This window comes from Equus caballus, chromosome 7 (genome assembly GCF_041296265.1).
Source record: "Equus caballus isolate H_3958 breed thoroughbred chromosome 7, TB-T2T, whole genome shotgun sequence".
Lineage (NCBI taxonomy): Eukaryota > Metazoa > Chordata > Mammalia > Perissodactyla > Equidae > Equus > Equus caballus.
The window spans coordinates 80,065,604-80,083,760 of NC_091690.1; the positions used below are offsets into that span (position 1 = coordinate 80,065,604).

Below are 18,157 nucleotides of genomic sequence, written 5' to 3' on the forward strand. Positions count from 1 at the left end.
TCCAGTGGGGCTCACTGCCTCCCAGGCACCTGCCCCCTGCTTGTGCAGCACTCACTCAACAGGTGGGCTTCCTCGACACTCTACTCTAATCCCAGTTCCACCCTCTGGTGACAAGGCCAGTCTGTTTCCTCTCCTCCCCCCTTTCCAGAAAAGATCCCTAGAGATCAAGGACAGTTATGGTGGCCCCTGACCCGAGGCCTGTCTCTGCTGGCTGGATGCCCTGTTTCCTCAGCCGTTGTGCATGGCAGATTTCCAGGCCTTGGGGTCATGTGGTATGTCAGGGTCCCTAGGCTTCTGGGACTGACTGCAGCATTTTGGGTATAGCCCAGCCAGGCAGGGTGGCTGCCACCTGTGTGGGCCGGGTCTTGCTTCTGTTACTGAAGCTGTGGCAACTGGGGCAGGAAGGCCGACGTGGCATGGGAGGTTGTCCATTTGGGAAAGCGAGTTTCTTCCAACCTCAGTCTTTTTCACGGGGCGCCATGTGTTGTAATGATGTGTATGAGTTACTGCATGTGTGTTCGTCTGAGAGAGAGAGGGAACATCAGCATCAGTAAGTGTACCTGGCCACGTCTGGGAACGAGTGGTGGCCCTGGCTATGGTCTGGATTGATCCTCGTTCTCCATCTCGTCTTTTTCACTATGCAGTCGGTTTTGTTTATGGCTGCTGTCTGCCTAGGAGTTGAGGCATTGCAAACCAACCCTTGGCAACTAATTTGGGGGAACAGCAGAAGAAAGGAAGCCCATGTCCCTTCATAGCTTGCCAATCATTAAGAGGCTGACAGCAGTCATTAGCTTTTTAAAAATCAGTTTTGCAAATGAAGTTTTGCAGAGGGTCCCCCTACTCATCCTTCACCCACTTCACAGACATCTGAGAATCCAAGCTCTCCCCTTCCCCTCCCGCCCCTGGACGGGACTCAGGAGTGTCCGTGGCCTGCAGGCACCAGCGGGCCAGCAGCACTGGCAGAAGACAAGTCTGAGGCCCGAGGCGCAGTGCAGATCCTGACTGTGGGCCAGTCGGACCATGCCCAGGACGCCGGGGAGACGGCAGCTGGTGGGGGCACACGGCCCAGCGGGCAGGACCTCCGTGCCACGATGCAGAGGAAGGGTGAGCCCCGTGGAGGTCCAGTGACACCCCCAAAGCTCAATTCTAGGGTCCCACATGCACCTTTTTTGGGGGAGCATGGCCCTCCTGTGTCTGTTCCAGCCCCTCCCAGGCCCTGGTGGGGGGCACACTTGGAGACCAATGAGAAACTTGGGTGGGGGCCCCTGATAAGGCCAAGTGAAGGGAAAGAAGTGTGAACCAGGGTAACCAACCAGCCCCAGCCCGGCCTTGTCTCCCCAGCTCCTGCCCCCAGTAAGGCCTAGGTTTGGGGACAGATTTCCTTCCCCTTTGGTTCCTTTGAAAAAGCTTTTGCAAGATGTTCCCGCTGAGTCTGCTGAGCCAGGGGAAGCAGGGCCAGGGTGCCGAGAGGCAGAGCAGATCCTCCCAGGAAACTTGCCAAGGTTCCCCACCAAGAGGCCTGCCCCAGGGAGTCCCTGGCACAAGGTGTGGCAGAGGGAAGCCCGGCAGTGCCACGCATTCTGAGGAATTTGATCGGGGACGGCTTCCTAGATAATGGACTGTTGAGGCAACTTGAGGCTGGGAATGGCATTCCAGATGGGGAGAAGCATGTAGACAGAGGGCCCTGGGCCCCGCACGTCAGGCTGAGTAAGGAGCTGGGCCATTCCCAGGTACATTCTGTGGCCTATGCCAGCCAAGGCCTCTAGTAGACCTGAGGCCAGAAATGGAGGCTCCCAGTGCAGGGTCAGCCCAACTCAGGCCTTGTGACAAAGCAGACAGGACACTGACTGCTAGAGAGGAGGGTGGTTGGATGGAGGGACTGAGCCAAAGCTGGGGCGGGGGCCGGGGGGAGGATACCCAGAGGATTGTGATCAGCCCCAGTTCATGCATGCATCTGAGAAAGTGTGTGTCCTCGTGTGTATCTGGATATATGTGTGGAGTGTGTGTGAATGTATGTGTGTACATATGGCACTGTCTGTGTGTGTATGCGTACAGGTGACTCTGCCTGTGAACAGGTGTCTCTCTGGGTGTGTATGTGTGACCACTCATCTCTTCCTGCTCCTCTCCCTGGCCCAGGTGTCTCCAGTAGCATGAGCTTTGAAGAGGAAGAGGAGGATGAGGACGAGAATAGCTCCAGCTCCTCCCAGCTAAACAGCAACACCCGCCCCAGCTCCGCTACTAGCAGGAAGTCCATCAAGGTAAGTGGGGAGCTTTCATGCCCAGTAGGAGGGTGGATGGCAGTGTTCGGAGGGCTGGTCATCCAGGTTAGAGGTGCAGTGAATGTGAAGAAATGATGGAGAGTTGGCTTTCCTGGAGCCAAAGGCTGGACCCAGATGCCTATCAAGAGTTTCTCTGGCCTGAGCTCTTCTGTCCTCCCACCCTGCCTCTCATTCTCTTCAGCCAGACCAGGAGCTGGGGGAGCTGGAGTTGGACAGGATGACCTCTGAGAACCTGCCCATATCCCCCACTCCTGGAGAAAGAGCTGTTTCTCCCCGGGGACTGCTGAGGTGAGGGAAGGGTTGAGAAGTTAGCTGCTGACCCCAGGGCCAGGATGGCCAGGTCCACATCCCAGGGACCCTGCCCTATCTCCTACCACCACCACGACCACTACCACATCAGGAGGTTACTTTGGATCCCAGACCATCAATTTCAGCTGCTCAGACTCCCTGGGGCTGAGGCTCCTCTTCTCCCCTGTAGGAGGCAGCCTCGGCCCCCAGCCCGACAGTCCCAGAGCCTTCCGTGGATCTTGAGGTCCAGGATCTTGAGGAGTTTGCACTGAGACCCGCCCCCCAGGGTATCACCATCAAGTGCCGCATCACGCGGGACAAGAAGGGGATGGACCGGGGCATGTACCCCACCTACTTTCTGCACCTGGACCGCGAGGATGGGAAGAAGGTGAGGTTGGCCTGGATGTGCAGTTTCACCTAGGCAGGCTTGAGGTCCTAGGGGCTGGAATGTAACCAGAAGCTTCAGATCAAACACTGACCTTTCAGTTCCCCCAGAGACAGAGCCTCCGTGCCTGGTCGGTGCATACCTTTGTGTTTGCCACTGCACACGTGTGTGTGTACATATGTGTGTTCGGGAGCTGAAGCAAGGGAGAGTCACTCGTGTGAGTGCAGGTGTGTGAGTGGCACCATGATTGTGCATGGACCAGAGGCTGGGCCTGGAACGTGACCTTGTTCCACTCCCCAAGGTATTCCTCCTGGCGGGAAGGAAGAGAAAGAAGAGTAAAACTTCCAATTACCTCATCTCTGTGGACCCAACAGACTTGTCTCGAGGAGGGGACAGCTACATCGGGAAACTCCGGTACCAGCACTCTCCTGGGAAGTAGGTGGGGTGGGAGGGAGGGGCAGGGGCAGGCCCTCTGTAGAGGCATGTCCTGTCCCTGCAGGAGCTCTAGGCCAGGGATCAGAGCCTCTCCCAGGATCCTCTCTGTCCATCAGATCCAACCATAGGTCTGTGCCAGCCTAGAACCGGACCTGGAGATGGGCCTCACACACCTCACTCTGAGCTGCTCCCAGGCCCACCAAGAGTGATGGAACAGACCCCAGGATGTCACTGATGATGTAGGCTACCATCGAAGAGCCGCCTTAGCCTCACTGTCAGTGCCAAGGGGCAGGGCTGAGAGTGAGCCCTTGAGGGAAGAGAGAGCAACCTTGGGGTTGGGGAAAGGCTCTGAGCTAGGCCTCGGGGAGGGAGGGTTTGCTGAGGAACAGAGTGCCAGATTTGGGGAGCATGAATCAAGCTTAGAAGTGATAGAAGCTTTAGCTGGAGAATGGGGCTGGACCAAGACTCACAGCCTGGCCAGGACAGAGATCGTCTCATCCACACTCCATAGGGTGCTGAGTCTCCTCTATGGCCTTGCCAGATGCCATTCTGCTTGCTCACCTCCCGTGACAGGGAGCACTCCTGTTCCTCCAGGGAAACTTTCTTTGGAACTGCTTTACCTCCCTAAATTCCCCTCACTGAACTGAAATGCTCTTTGATTCAACTCAGAGCAAGTCCAGGCCTGCTGCCCATGAAGCGCCTTCAAAGATGGGGATTCAGTGAGCAGTGTGTCCCCAGGTCTGCTCCTGGCCCAGCTCAGAATGCTTTGCACACTCCTCATAGGACAGACTCTGAGCTGGTCCCTGCCCTGGGGCAGAGGGTGCATGACCCTGTACTGATTGTGCCTGTCCTTCAGGTCCAACCTCATGGGCACTAAGTTCACTGTTTATGACAATGGAGTCAACCCTCAGAAGGCGTCATCCTCCACTTTGGAAAGTGGAACCTTGCGTCAGGAGCTGGCGGCTGTGTGTTATGTGAGTCCTGGGTTCCTGGGTCTCTGGTCTCCAAGTTAGACATGACACTCAGGACTTGCTGCCTGATCTGTGGACTATCCCATCTATCTATGTGGGTAAACAAGCCTGTGCTGAGGTGGGCTGCTCTCTGTGGAGTGGCCCCTGCCTGGGAAAGGGGCTCTGGCCCTCTCTTGTCTTCAGAACTCAGACCAGAGCTGGCGATGTGCCTGGGGAGGTCTGGGAACCAGGCCTGGCTCTGTGCAGCCCAGTCTGGGAGTCGCCTGGGAAGGAGGCAGGAGGCCTGGGTTCTTATTGGTGCATCCCTCCAGTCCTTCCTCCAGGTCCTACATGGACCACAAGGCCCTTTGCATACTCATCTCACTGAGTGTTCAACTTAAGAGCTCAATCCTATTCATTATTATATGGATAAGGAAACTGAGGCTCAGAGGTTAGGTCACTTGCCAACGTCACATAGCTCATAAATGACCAGACTGGAATATAAATACAGGAGATTCTCCACTTCATTTTAAAATGAGGGATTGGTACACCCATTAATCTGGACATGGGCAGTTCTTGGAGGCTAACTGGGAATCCATAGCTGTTCTGTATGAGCCTACGGTGCCACCTGCTGGTCAACTCTGGGGAGGCAGCCCGACTCTCCTCAAATACTTACTGAGCCATGTTCCAGAGACTGTTTGAGGCACTGAGGATATAGTTGTGAACAAGGGACATAAATTTATACCCTGGTGGGACTTAAACCCCAACAGGGGGAGACAAGCTGTAAAACAGACATAGAGTCAAAAAGGATGTTCCTGATAAATGCTAAGAAGAGAAAAATAAAGGAAGAGGGATATGAAATGTCCAGGTGTGTGTGAGCTTTTAGGAAGGATGGCAGGGAGGACCACACTGACCTAGCTCTTGGGTTAAGCCCAGAAGGAAGTGAGAGCCAGCCGTGTAGGTGTCGGGGAGAACTTGGCGAGTGCCTGACACATAGGGGGAATAGCAAGGAGGGCAGAGTGAACGCAGTGGGGAGTAAATGGTGAGGAGAGGGAGGTAATGGGGCCGAATCGTGTGAGGCCCTGCAGGGCGAGGTAAGACCTTCAGCTTTTACGCTGAGTGAACTGGGGAGGAAAACAATCCGATTTAACAGGACCACTTGCTGCTGTGTGAGAACAGATGACGGGAGTAGGGCAGGGGGCCAAGGACGGAAACAGAGAGTCCAGTTAAAGGCTATGACTGTGATCTCAGTGAGACATTGTCATGGTGAGGAGTGGGTGATAAGTTCTGCGTATAATCTGAAGGCAGAAATGATAGCATTTGCTAATGGATTAGAAGTGGGATGTGAGAGGAGAGGAGTCAAGTGTGACTCCAAGTAGTCTGCCCAAGCAAACGGAAAACCTGAGTGCCATTAACTGAGGCGAGCTGTTTTGGGCAGAGTGGAGATGCGGGAGCTCGATTCTGGACATGTCAAGTTGACAGACGCCTATCAGACATTCAAGTGGAGAGGGTGGAAACTATCCATCATCTTTATTCCCTCCCCCCATCTCTCTAGTAGGTTAAGTAGAGTCCTCAGACAGCCAGTGTTGAGTTCTTTCTCTGTTTCCCAGGAGACAAATGTCTTAGGTTTCAAGGGGCCACGGAAGATGAGTGTGATTGTCCCAGGCATGAACATGGTTCACGAGAGAGTCTCCATCCGGCCCCGCAACGTGAGTCTCTACCCCCACCCGCTTCCCCCTCATCCCAGTCTTCACACGAGCTCCTAAGGGCAGAGCCCCAGCTGGTGTGTATATGTGTAGGAGACACAGTGTGAGAAGCCCTGGAGGTCTAGGGAAATCTAACGACCCCCACCCCTGGGGCAGATCCCTCTTTGGGGTGGTCATGGTGTCAAGGCCTGGGCCGGGCTTATGTGAGGCTGCTCTCCCAGGAGCATGAAACACTGCTAGCACGCTGGCAGAATAAAAACACGGAGAGTATCATCGAGCTGCAAAACAAGACACCTGTCTGGAACGATGACACACAGTCCTACGTACTCAACTTCCATGGGCGCGTCACACAGGCCTCCGTGAAGAACTTCCAGATCATCCATGGCAATGACCGTGAGTGTCTCTGCCCTTACTCATTACTGTCCACATGATAGATACCTGGGGCCCTTAGCTCAGGGTTAAGCTCACCTAGCTGTGCCCATATAGACCACAGCTTAAGGACGTGGGTCATACAGCTAGGTGAGACGTAAAGAACTTTCTAACCATGACTGGGAGGCCCTGGATGAAGTCCTTTGGAGCCCCGACCCTGGATCCTGTGCACTCAACAGGGTGTCAGGTGTGGGGAGTCCACCTTTTGAATGGACTTTTTCTCTTCTTCCCTGTCTTCTGGTGTTTGTATATATATCTTTCTCCTTTGTCACCTGCTTCCTCTCTCCTGCCTTTTCTTGCACTGCGTCTGTGTCTCTCCCCTTTGGGATTTCTTTGACATCTCTGCATCTCACTTTCTCTTCCTTCTTGTGGTTTGGATGTCTGTCTGTCCTTCTCCATCTCCACCATCCCTGCTCTGTCCTGTCTTTCTCTGTCCCCGCCTGTGCCTGGCTCCAGCGGACTACATCGTGATGCAGTTTGGCCGGGTAGCAGAGGATGTGTTCACCATGGATTACAACTACCCATTGTGTGCGCTGCAGGCCTTTGCCATCGCCCTGTCCAGCTTCGACAGCAAGCTGGCCTGCGAGTAGAGGCCTCCTCATGCCCTTTGGGGTTCTCAGCCTGGAGAGGAGCTGCCTGCCTGCCTGTGGAGACAGCCTTGCCTACCCTCTGTACATAGGCCTCCTGCCAGATGAACCTTTGGCTCTCAGTGGGCTCCCTGGCCAAGCCAGCCAAGAATTGGCTCCTCTGCCTCCACCATTGAGGCAGAGAAGTGGGGGTGTGTGTGAAGGGACCAGAGGGAATTCTTTCTGTGCCCCAAGATCAACACACACCCCCACTCTTGGGTTAGTATCCTGCTGCAATCATGTTTGCCAAGCTAGGCAGCTGCCTCAGCTGGGAAGGCAGGAAGGGGTGTAGCAGGAGAGGAAGCACAACGCAGGGCTGCTGTGGCCCAGCCATCCACTCAGCCCAGGAGTCAGATGACAGCGGTCCCCAACAGTGAAGGACACATGAGTATGTGTGTGTTAAAGTATGTGTAGGGCACACTGACTTTACATAGCAAAGAGTTTGGTAGCCTAGCCTGGCCCCTACAACTACAGAAAGTCCTCCGACTTGAGATGGCTTCAGCCAGGCCTGAGAGAAACTACAGGTTGGGGCAAGGTGAGTGGCAGGACCTTGTCAGGATTGCAGGGACCTGGTTGTGGCTCTGGGAAGTGGCTGTTGGCCTGGGGTTCTAGCTTATTTGATTTCTCTAGGTTTTTCTCTGTGCAGGGGTGGCAGGAGGCTGACCCTCAAGGCCAGATGTCTTAGAGGATGGGGCACACAGGCCACAGGCTCAGCATGCAGGAGGTGTCTGGAACAGGTTCCCTCATCAGGCCTGTCCTGGGAGCCCTGTCAACTGCCCCTGGAGCTCTCTGCTGAGCAGCCCCTGTACAACCCCCAGGAAATGTGGACAGGGCCTAGGTCACCAGCCCCACACTGCACATAGGTAGGCATGCCTGGGGCTCTGGCTGGCAGGGCACCAGTCCTAAGCCCTGGCATGCTCCAGGAAAAACTTCTAGCTCCAGGTGCTCTTGCCTGTGCTTCAGCTCCCACTGAGTCAGCCCAAGTCATAGTTGCTGAGGGCTTCTCTGTGTGGTTCTTCTTGGGTGGGAATGGGACAGGAGGAGGAAAGCAGGGAGTATTTTAGAATCACAAGAGATGAGAGGTGGCAGGACCCTTAGAGATCAACTAGTACACACTGGTCACTTTAGGTGACGCACACTCAGAAAATGGGACTTGCCCTGGGTCACGTGGCTGGTTAGTGGCAGAGTTCAGAACTTCAGCGCCCTTGATTTCTTTGTTCCCACCATCCCCTACAAAATTGCTATCTCCTGCTCTCTGGCCTCTCTGGGGCCCATTCCATGGGCCCTTGCCCTTTTGCCTGATTCCAGAGACTAAAAAACATCAGAGTTGATGTATGAAATTGAAACCATTTCAGTAGGAAATTGGGCAGTTCCCTGCTGCTGAAAGCTGTCTGGCTCCTCCCTGACAGGCTTAGTAGGGCTGCTGCCCATTTCTCTATCTAGGTGTGATAGGTAGGTGGGGTGTGAGTGCTCCATGGCTGGGCCTGGTCTCTCCCTCCACCTGCATCCTTCTCCTTGGATGGCACCATTTACCCTGCAGACCTAGGACCTCTAAGCTCTTGCCTGTTTGTCGTTTATCCTGGCAGAGACTACTTGCCTAAATGGAGATCAGAAATCAGTGGGAAGCAAGCAGGACTTGTTCCTTACTTCAGAGTAGATGTGGTTGGAAAGGCTATGTAGAAATTGATTTTTTTAAAACATAAAAGTCATATTTTAGACATGTTAGGTGAGGTGAGTGAGGTCAAGGAGTTCTTTTGACCTAAGTGGAAGTAACACACTCTCCTTGTAGGCTAGGGTTTCCTATGTTGAGTGCTTAAAGCAAGGCAGACCTGTTCTGGCCTGGATCTTCCCTCAACTTGGGCATACATCTCTGTGAGAGGCCCCTCCAATGATCTCATTTTTGTTAACATGGTCTAGTTTCTAGACAGCTCTTGATTTGGGGCCTTTTCGAGGGCACTAGAACTTTTTGTACTGGAGCTGGCCCCTTTTCAATGACATACTGTGGTGCCATCCTCCTTTCCACGGTCCCAGTTTGGTTCTTCTTTTCCTGACTTTGAGAAGAGACCCGCTGACATTTAGGATGATGGAAACTAGATGATCTCTAAAGTCTGGTCAAGCTGTTTCTCTGCATCTACAATTCTAAGGTAGAACAGGCTTATTTTGGATCCTGGTGGCAGAATGGAAAAAACAGAAGCACAATGGAAAGCTTGTGTCCCCTGCTTTCTCCTCTGGTACACAGGAGAGGGCGTTGGCTGCATATTTTCGTACGTTCAGAAACATGGGCTGAGCTTTCCGGTCTAGGTGTGGGGAAGGTCACCTCAGCAACAAAACCCTCTGTTGGGCACTGAGTGACAAGCAAGAGCAGTTGAGTCACCTGCTCGAGACCCAGCCTCACAAGGTCTGTTTTTAGGACCCCATTCCCGGTGATGCTGGTTTTCCTTGACCACTGGCCTCAGAGCCATGGGCCCAAAGACTCATAAAGCTGCCAGGGCCCCTGGAGACCACCTGGGCTCAGCCTCTCCCACAGTAAGAGTTCTTGCCCGTCACAGCCTCTACCCAGCTGGTCCTTGGTTGGGCAGGGAACTTGATGATGGAATGAGCAGTCCCTAAGGGTGTCGGGCAGCTGGAACCTTAGGCAGCTCCTCTGTAACTGCTCCCCATTCTCTAACAACTCCTGGGGCCACACCCCAAAACTCTACACCCTCTGCCCCAAAACAGTTCTTCTGCAGAGCAGTGAAGTTCACTTCCCCAACTCCTGCAATTCTAGCTTTTCTTTCCTTCTGGCTCCAAGGTGCTCTGTGTCTCTGTGTGTGTCTGTGTGTGTGTGTATTTGGGGAAAAGGGCAATCTGGAAACAATCAGCTGAGGTTTCTTATTATGATCATGTTGCTAAGGATGAGTAGGAAAGGAATAAGGATGTAGTTGTGATCACCTGTGGATTTTGTTGGTGCATTTCATGTTCTTCGATCAGAAAGTACGCCTGGGAAAGGACCAGCTCGCTCTCTCAAGGTTCTGATTGGGAGGTTAGTTTTCCAGTTCCCATTCTGCACTATCTGAAGGAATTGGTGTTTTGCATGCATGCTTTTGGATGGATTTGAACATATTCTAGTGAATGTGCCTTAAAAATCATGACACTAGTTCAGAAGGAGTGTGTAAGGTCCAGACCATGCTGAGGACAGGGGTTGGAAGCCAGGGAGTGTGATAATCACAGGCTAGAAGAGAACCTTTGGAGCCGCCTCCTTCAGTGACAAGAAGGGTGATGACGTTGTAGAAGCTTCATGCTGGAAAGAGTGGAGCATTTACCTCTAAATAAATTTACCATTTATTTAGAAGCAGTTCTAAATTTAACAAGCAACAGTGATTTCAAACCAAGAGGTCCACGCTTTCCTCACAGCGGGGTCTGCAGTGAGGGGAGGTGCTGGGCCGGCCGTGTCCGTGGTTCTGTTAAGGAAGCACAAATCCCATCTCTGAGATGGAGTCCCTGGTTCTCCCTTCTGCATGAACACTGGCCTTCCCCTCTCTAATCCCTCATCCCAGCCGAGAGATCCCTGCGGCCTCGGGATGCCAGATGGCCTCAGAGCACACTTTTCCAGATAGACGAGTGAGTGCTTTCTTGTGGTGCCCAGCACTGAGTAGGGCCTGATTCCCTGCACTTGGCACCCAGAGTTGGGAGCCTTCACTGCCCTGGGCCCTGGCTTGTAGAACTGTAGCAGCCCCCAGGAATAGGCCAAGGAACAGGCTCTTGTTTGAGTTTATTGGTCACCTGTTCTTCCGTACCTCCCGTTTGCAATTTTCTGTCATCTCAGGGTATGGGGGAAAGGCATAGCAGAAGTATTGGGACAGGTCTGGTAATGGAACTTTTCAAACAGGTTGAGAGGCAAGTTAGTCTTACCAAAAGCACTATTGCACTTAGTAGCTATGTGACTTTGAGCAAACCACATTGTTTTTCTGGGTCTGTCTTTCATACAAAATGAGGTTGGACTGTCAAAGCTTTGCAGTAGGATTCAGGGTGAATGAAAGTTGATCCTTGCTTTCATCACTACCTTTTCTAGCTCATCACTGTGCCTTTTTTCTTCCCTAAGAAAGACATCACACCCCTTCCCTCTTCTGCCCTACTGTCCCTCCCGCTTCCCGCATCAAGGTCCAGGCAGAGCTGGAGATTAGGCTGAGATCCAGAATTTCCTAGAGTAACCTAGAGTGGCTTAGAAAGGGAAGCCCGACTCTGGCCTCTTTAATCCTGCATTTGGTGACAAAGGGGGCTTGGTCAGGATGGGTGACACTTCTCTTGCTGGGAGCATACATTTAGCCAGTTTTCATAATGCCTAGAATGTGTATGTCTATTTGCACAAGATTGTCTTTTCCTATTTTGGAGTGATCAGACATTTTATTTTTGTTCAAAATTATCTGGAGTTTTAGATGAACTTGCAAAACTGCGCTTTTATTAAGTGACTTTTTTGAATAAACTCTTTGGTATTCTGGAGCAAATGTATTTATTTACTGGTATGTGCAATGACAAAGTTGGTATTTTCCCATGTTGACATTATGTATGTTGTAGAACTTAGTGTTTGTCTAAGTACAGACCGTATATCAACTAATTAAACTTGAACTGTTTCAACACTGCGGTGTACTTTTTTTTCCCATAAAAGGAGGAAAAAACACATTTCTTACGTAGAAGTTTTTTTTCCTACACCATTCATTCCTTCCGTCCTAAGACTCTCAGGGTGGGTGAGAGGGTGGTGGTAACAAGGGGATCACAGCTTGTTTACAGTGACACGTGTGCTGAAACTGTCCTCCCTCTGGCCAGGTTCTTGATGTCGAAGGATGGTCAGAACCACATGTAGAGGCTGGGAAGGGCTGGAAGGATGGGAAGGATACAAGGTACTTAAGTCTGAGCAATCCTCTGCAGGGTCAGCTGTGCCAACTGGAAGAATGGGTTGTTGGTTCCTACGTACCCCACTGTAGGCCTGGCCCTTGGGAACAAAAACAGGGCCAAAGAACTGAAAAAGGCGAGAAGGCCAAGGTAGTAGTAATAACATGAAGACCCAGCCACTTGATTCCTCTGGCCCTATGCAGAGCCTAACCAATTTACACAGGACTTGGACAGACTTGGGGATTTTCTTTTCAGCCTGTGTCAGATCTGGAGCCATGAGCAAGGGAGGCTGCAGTTGTGGCTGGACGCAGACATGAAAGCTAACAGTCTGATGCTGAGGGAGGAGGTCAAAGCTAAAGTTACCTGGAGACTGCGGAACCCTGTGCGCTGAGCCATTCCGGGCAGTCAAGGTAGCCTTGGAGGGTGTCAAGTGTAACAGCCCAGCAGCACAGGACTTGATGACAAGGATGATGCTGTCACGAGCACCTAGCACATGCTACATCCTGGGACACTTTATAAACAGTATCTCATTTAACCCTAACAGCTTTGCAAGGTGGGTATTCTTCCCAATTCATAAGGGAGGAAATTGGTGCTCAGAGAAGTTAAGGAATGATTTAAGAAAAAGGAGAAATTTGTTCTATTTTCTCTGTATAAGAAAAAAGGAAAGGTTAGGTACATTTTAGGAAGATCTGTATAAAAATGGTCAAGGCAGGGGCCGACCCGGTGGCATAGGGGTTAAGTTCATGCACTCTGCTTCGGCACCCCGGGGTTCTCAGGTTCATACCCCGAGGACCGCTCATCAAGCCACGCTGTGGCAGCATCCCACATAAAATAGAGGAAGCTTGGCACAGATGTTAGTAACAATCTACCTCAAGCAAAAAGAGGGAGATTGGCAACAGACTGGCTCGGGGCCAGTCTTCCTCACACAAAATAAAAGGTCAAGGCAAATTCATGGAGACTTCATGTTTCTTCTCAATATTGCTGGATAGCTGAAGTATTGAGTTTGGGTTGAGAAGGAATTTAAGAGTGTTGTTGTAAGTAGGCTGATTTATTTATTACCCCAGATTTAGAGTTTTTGTGTGTCCAGTAGCATTTCCTGCCTGAACCATGGCCTAGCTCCTTGGCTCTGCCTCAGCAGGAAGCAGCCTATGCAGGGTATTACTAAAAAGGAAAGAGATTTTTGTTGTTTAGTGTTCACATTAAGGACAAATCTTTTAAACGGCCATGGATAGGGTGACCATATGTCCAGGATAGTCCCGGTTTACATCTATTATCCTGGCATGATTATTATTAAAGCTCCCTTTTCTCAAAGTGTCCCAGTTTGGACCATAAGTTGTTTATCACCCAAGTCATAAGAGGTGCAGAGTGTGGTTCCTACAGGCCATCTCTTCTACAGGCCAAGTACGCCTCCACTCCTCAACGCACCTCCCTGGGCCTAGCTTTTGGAGCTGACCCATCACAAATCCTGGAGCTAACGAGGTGCTGTCCTTGTGCTCCTGTTACGACATGGGATCTGGCTGGATCACATACCTGATTTACGAGGCATGGTCCCAGGGGATGCAGGTGTTTCCTAGGCCAACTCTCTGCCCCCAGAGCTATGACTCTGTGCTCTGCCACAGCACCCAAAAGTCAATGCAGACCCAATGCCAGGGGACTGATCAAGTTCAGAGCCCAGACCAGTTCTGAGAAATGAAGACCATGAGGAAAGAGACAGCAGACATGACAACAAAAACCAGTCCCATGATTTTGGTCATCCTGGGTTGTATAAACACATAACTGTCATTCCTGAAGGATAAAATAATTCTGTGAGGTCCACAAAGGACTGTCTAATCTGAAATGATGATTGAAAAGTATGTCAAAATTTCTGAAATATAAATATAGTCCTGCTATATAAACCAACCAAGAACTAGGGCAGCAAAAGCCATCCTGAGGTCTTAGTACTTCTGGCAGGAACTACTTCCATAAGCCAGTTTCCCCCAAAGGTTAACATTCAAAATAAAGAGTTTGTTTTGTAATTACATACCAGCCTCATCAAAATACCTGAACAACCATATACTTTCATACCCCACTGCTTTCTCCAATACAAGTCTTTCTGCCAAGAATCCTTTCTCTTCATTGCCCACCCAGAGAAGTTCTTAACTTGCTCAAGACCCGCCACCCTCCACTACACCCCCCCCATCCCGCCCGTAAGTTTCTTGGAAATACTTTGGCAAAAATGATCTGTTTCTTTGTGCTCCTGTAGCTTTGGGTCCATCTCTCAATGAGAGCCTAACACCTTGTACAAATAAAGTAGTCACCAGTCACTGAGTGCTGTCTTATAGGCACTGATGATTTCATTTAATTCTCATAAGCACCCTGTAAGACCTGGACTCTTACCCTCTCTGTTTTAGAGACAAGAAAGCCAAGGCTCAGAAGGGCTAAGGAGCCAACGACATTCTACAGCTACAATAGGCAGGGATGGAATCATGACCGACATTTCCTTGCCTGCAGAATTCACAATCCTGAGCCCTTTTATAGTTTATAGTTCATCTAAAAAAATGAATTGGGTAAGGCTTCCACATTAAACTAAGTTTTAAGTTTTTAAAGGGAAGAATTGAGCCTTCTGTTCCCACTGACTAGCTCTAAGCAGTGTCTACCAGATGAATGAATAAGCTAGAAGGAAACAAACGTATCTCTAATAAGGGAACCATATCCTAAGGGCACAAAGAAGTTTGAGCAAGGGACCCAGGACTCTCCTCATAAATCAACCCTTCGTGGTGAATGAAGGGAAACAGCAGAAAACAATTTCTCAAAACAGTAAAGAGCACCTACATTACTTTTTACCTTTAGCATTACATTACATCTCAATTGTTTTCAGTACATTTTCAACTGCATTCTTTACGAGTGAATCACATGTTCCACACAGAGACCGATGCAATATACTTTGTATAGACTCCACCTTCAATGACTTCCCTGTAGTTCATTAACCAGAAATGCCTAGGAGTAGCTGACACATTACCTTCCTATGACCCCATACCTTCTGCCAGCAGTCTGTATGCTTATGTGTGACAAACTATTTTCTGACATCTTACTCATGTCAGCACAATGAACTCTAAAAGCCATATCTACCTTTACATAATCTCTTAATTTTCAAATCTCCCCACTTCATGACTGGGAATGTCCTCGGGAATGTGTCCTCTTTAAACTTTCAGGTCATACATGTAAACTGGGAACTCGTCCTTACTGGATGGAATTCATGGGTGCCATCCTGTCTCAAGGAGACACATGACAGATGCCAGCTTAGAGATTAAGCCTTTAGTTTGGTCAAAATCCTCCCAGTCCTAACCTACCTCCTGCTGACCCCAGCTCTCTCAAAGGACCCAGATATCCAAACAGAGAACAAATGGTCTCTTCCCCTGGGCACTGCTATAGTGGTTCTCTGCAACAGACACGCTGTAACTTCCCTGTTGGGCTGGCACTTTGTCTACAGCCTCAGTCCTTCTCATTTCTGTTTCAGTTCATGTGGTTGTGAGAACAAATTTCCCAGAGAACACAACATGCAGAAATAGCTTCTAGGCAAGGACTTGTCCTTAAGCGCAAGGCTTCTCTCCCTGTCACTGGTCCTCTGGCCTTCTGAGTATCTCAGAGCAGGACCATCAGCCTCGGGCAGGCTTTCCTGCAGCCTCAACAGCCTCAAATCTTGGCTCTGCAGGGCAAAGACTAAAGTCTCCGTCTAAAGCTTTCTCTGGCCACTGAAGACCAGAGGTACAAAGGTGCTTCTGGATTTGGCAGTTCTGTTAAGCAGAACAGGGATAAAGGAAGCTAGAGATTCAGGCAATATCAGAGCAAAACAGTTCCCCAACAGGCCTCTGGGCTTATTCTCAGGTCAGTGAGAGTCTCTGCTACTCTGGAGAAAAGCGACTATCTGAGGCAGCATCAGTGCTCCTAAAAAGGCCCTCACTGTGCAAAGGGGCTTCAGCTCAGACAGCAGAGTCTTACCCTGCTCTGGCCCCATCATCCCCACAAACAAAATGTCCTCTTCTTGAACCTGGGGGACCACTAACCTGCTCAAGGCCCACAGAATAAGGCATCTTGGACTCTGAAATCTTCCCTCTTGCAACCTTAAGTCCTCATCATGTGTAAGCTGATGTTCGCTCAAAGGTAAACCATCTGTGACTCCTAGCACGAAGAGTCGGACCTCTGCCCTGAGTGGTCCCATCTGTAATTACAATAGATCAAACAAAACTACTCAGTGGATCAACTCTGACGGAGGAAAGGCAGGAAGAGAAGGAGGGAGGCTGTCTTGTGTTCATACTAATCCCTATGATGTTTTACAAGGTGACAGGCGTGTGAGCACCAGGATGGATACAGGATATCCATGGTAGTGGCCTGACTGGCTATGATATTTAAACATAGAGAATGAAGTACAAGGCACAGGGCCAAGGATGAAATCTGAGAGAGGAGAGAAAGGTCACCTTAGGACTAGAGTAATGGATGCTTTATCAAACTGGCTGTTTTCACTCTAAACCCTGGGGGTTCCGCTTCCTCAGCGTGCCACCTGTATATGCTTTATCAGCGCTGATGCCCAGCCCTTCATCTCTGAAGTCTTGGGGCCATACTTCTTTGGCGGCTTCCTCTTGTTCGCTGTAACTGTCTGCACTGAATCCAGCATTCTCTGCCAACACAGCAGGATCCTCTTCTTCAGGAAAACAGCAGGAACATGTTTCTGGCTTTGGGTCACATGAGGTAAAAGAATTCTCTTCCTGGGCTCTGGGGTCAGTGGGCATTTCCCACCCTAAATGGTCTGCTGCTGCTTCTTCTAGCACGCCCATCCTTTCAGCTATTTCTTCAGCAGAGGGCTCTTGTGGGTCAGGGTAATCCACCAGGATTGTTTCTTGCCTACGCTTGATGCAATCTGAAAGGTCATAAACTGGGTAAGTCTCTTCAGGGTAACCTAGAGAGAAAGGTAGCACAAAGTCTTAAAAAGAATGTCTCTTGAAAATAAATAAAGTGTCAGGCTCAAAGAGGCTTCTGAGACAGTAGCCATCCTATCCCAACAAATCCAAGAAATCTCTTAAGACGACTCTAAGAATTCTAAAGTTTCACTTGAGCAAATTCTTAGGCATCTGGCTGACTATCCCAGTGCTCTTTGAAATACAAACCAATTCAGATGAAAATCCCTTCTTAAGTGCAGGTTGCTTGGGGCAGAGTGTAAGCCTCACACCTCAGCTACTGCAGTAGTGATGAAGATTAAACAAACAACATGAGCCTTCAGTAAAAAAAAAAAAAAAAGTACCAAACACCAGATGGAGAGAGCACAGCTCAAGGCTAATGTTTATAATTTCTATTTGGAACCACTTCCAAATCTTCCTGGCAGGGAGGGGTGGAGGAGGAAAGGAATGCTGAGCTCTTTGAAAAATACACCATGAAGCCTTCTACTTCTCAAAACGATTGAAATGGCTTGCAAGTGTCAGAAATAGAGAGCACTTTAGCAAGACATGCCCAAGATCCCAAAGGACAAGCACTGCATTTTCACAAGACAGAATTCCCATTGTTGGCTTCTTCGTCTTCACAAAATGGAACAAAAGAAAACAACAAAATGGTAAACAAAATGAGTAATACTGGTACTGAATCCCAGCTATGACAATGAGAATAGAGAATATGTTGCCAAATTAAAGAACGAAATGAAATAAATCTGTGTCAGCCAAGCTGAGCCTGAGCAGCAGATGGGCCGTGCTGGAGCTCATATGCCAGTGCTGGCAACAGCAGCCGTGCTCACTACACAATGTGGAAAGCTGGAGAATTCAAAATCCATTTGCACATTATGATAATTGGCAAATTCAACCCCAACATAAACCACGTTTTGCCTACAAATTCTGAAAAGCAGGGGTCTTTTTTGGTGCAGTGTAGAGTGTGGAGAGACATTTTTACATTTACTATTTTTTTCTAATTATAAAAGTCACAAAGAATCAGTGTAGAAAATCTGAAAAATACAGACAAGTTTTAAAAACACAAATCACCTAGAATCCCACCACCAATAGTGATTTGTTGTATTACTTCTGACCTTTTTATCATATATAAACATATATTTTTGTCTTTTTCTTTTTTAATAAAGGATCATACTGTGTATAAAACGGTATACCCTGATTTTTGTCATTCACCGTATCATGAGCATTTCTCCACGTCATTAGGCATTTTAAAGCTGGCTGCA

General features: G+C 49.7%; 2 protein-coding genes across 13 annotated transcripts in view; one reads left to right on the forward strand and one right to left on the reverse strand.

Moving 5' to 3' along the window:
* The window catches only part of TUB (TUB bipartite transcription factor), a 65,642-nt gene extending 53,928 nt beyond the window's left edge, over positions 1–11,714 (forward strand). Inside the window, 8 exon segments of the mRNA XM_070273372.1 lie at positions 937–1,104; positions 2,137–2,258; positions 2,758–2,955; positions 3,254–3,366; positions 4,244–4,361; positions 5,948–6,046; positions 6,265–6,436; positions 6,929–11,714. Of these exon segments, the coding sequence (XP_070129473.1) occupies positions 937–1,104; positions 2,137–2,258; positions 2,758–2,955; positions 3,254–3,366; positions 4,244–4,361; positions 5,948–6,046; positions 6,265–6,436; positions 6,929–7,062 (1,124 nt within the window). The 3' untranslated portion in view covers positions 7,063–11,714.
* RIC3 (RIC3 acetylcholine receptor chaperone) overlaps positions 10,408–18,157 on the reverse strand; it is a 51,721-nt gene continuing 43,971 nt past the window's right edge. For 4 of the 12 annotated variants that reach the window (XR_002809317.2, XM_023645972.2, XM_070273377.1 and 1 more), the window contains one exon: positions 14,765–16,900. Coding sequence is in view for 10 of the 12 variants with exons in the window: in XM_023645972.2 (XP_023501740.2) it covers positions 16,464–16,900 (437 nt within the window). In the remaining 2 variants the exon portion in view is untranslated. Of the gene's footprint in view, positions 10,539–11,570; positions 16,901–18,157 lie in introns of those variants that run through there. The other 8 variants (XM_023645974.2, XM_070273376.1, XM_070273373.1 and 5 more) reach the window with 7 other exon arrangements.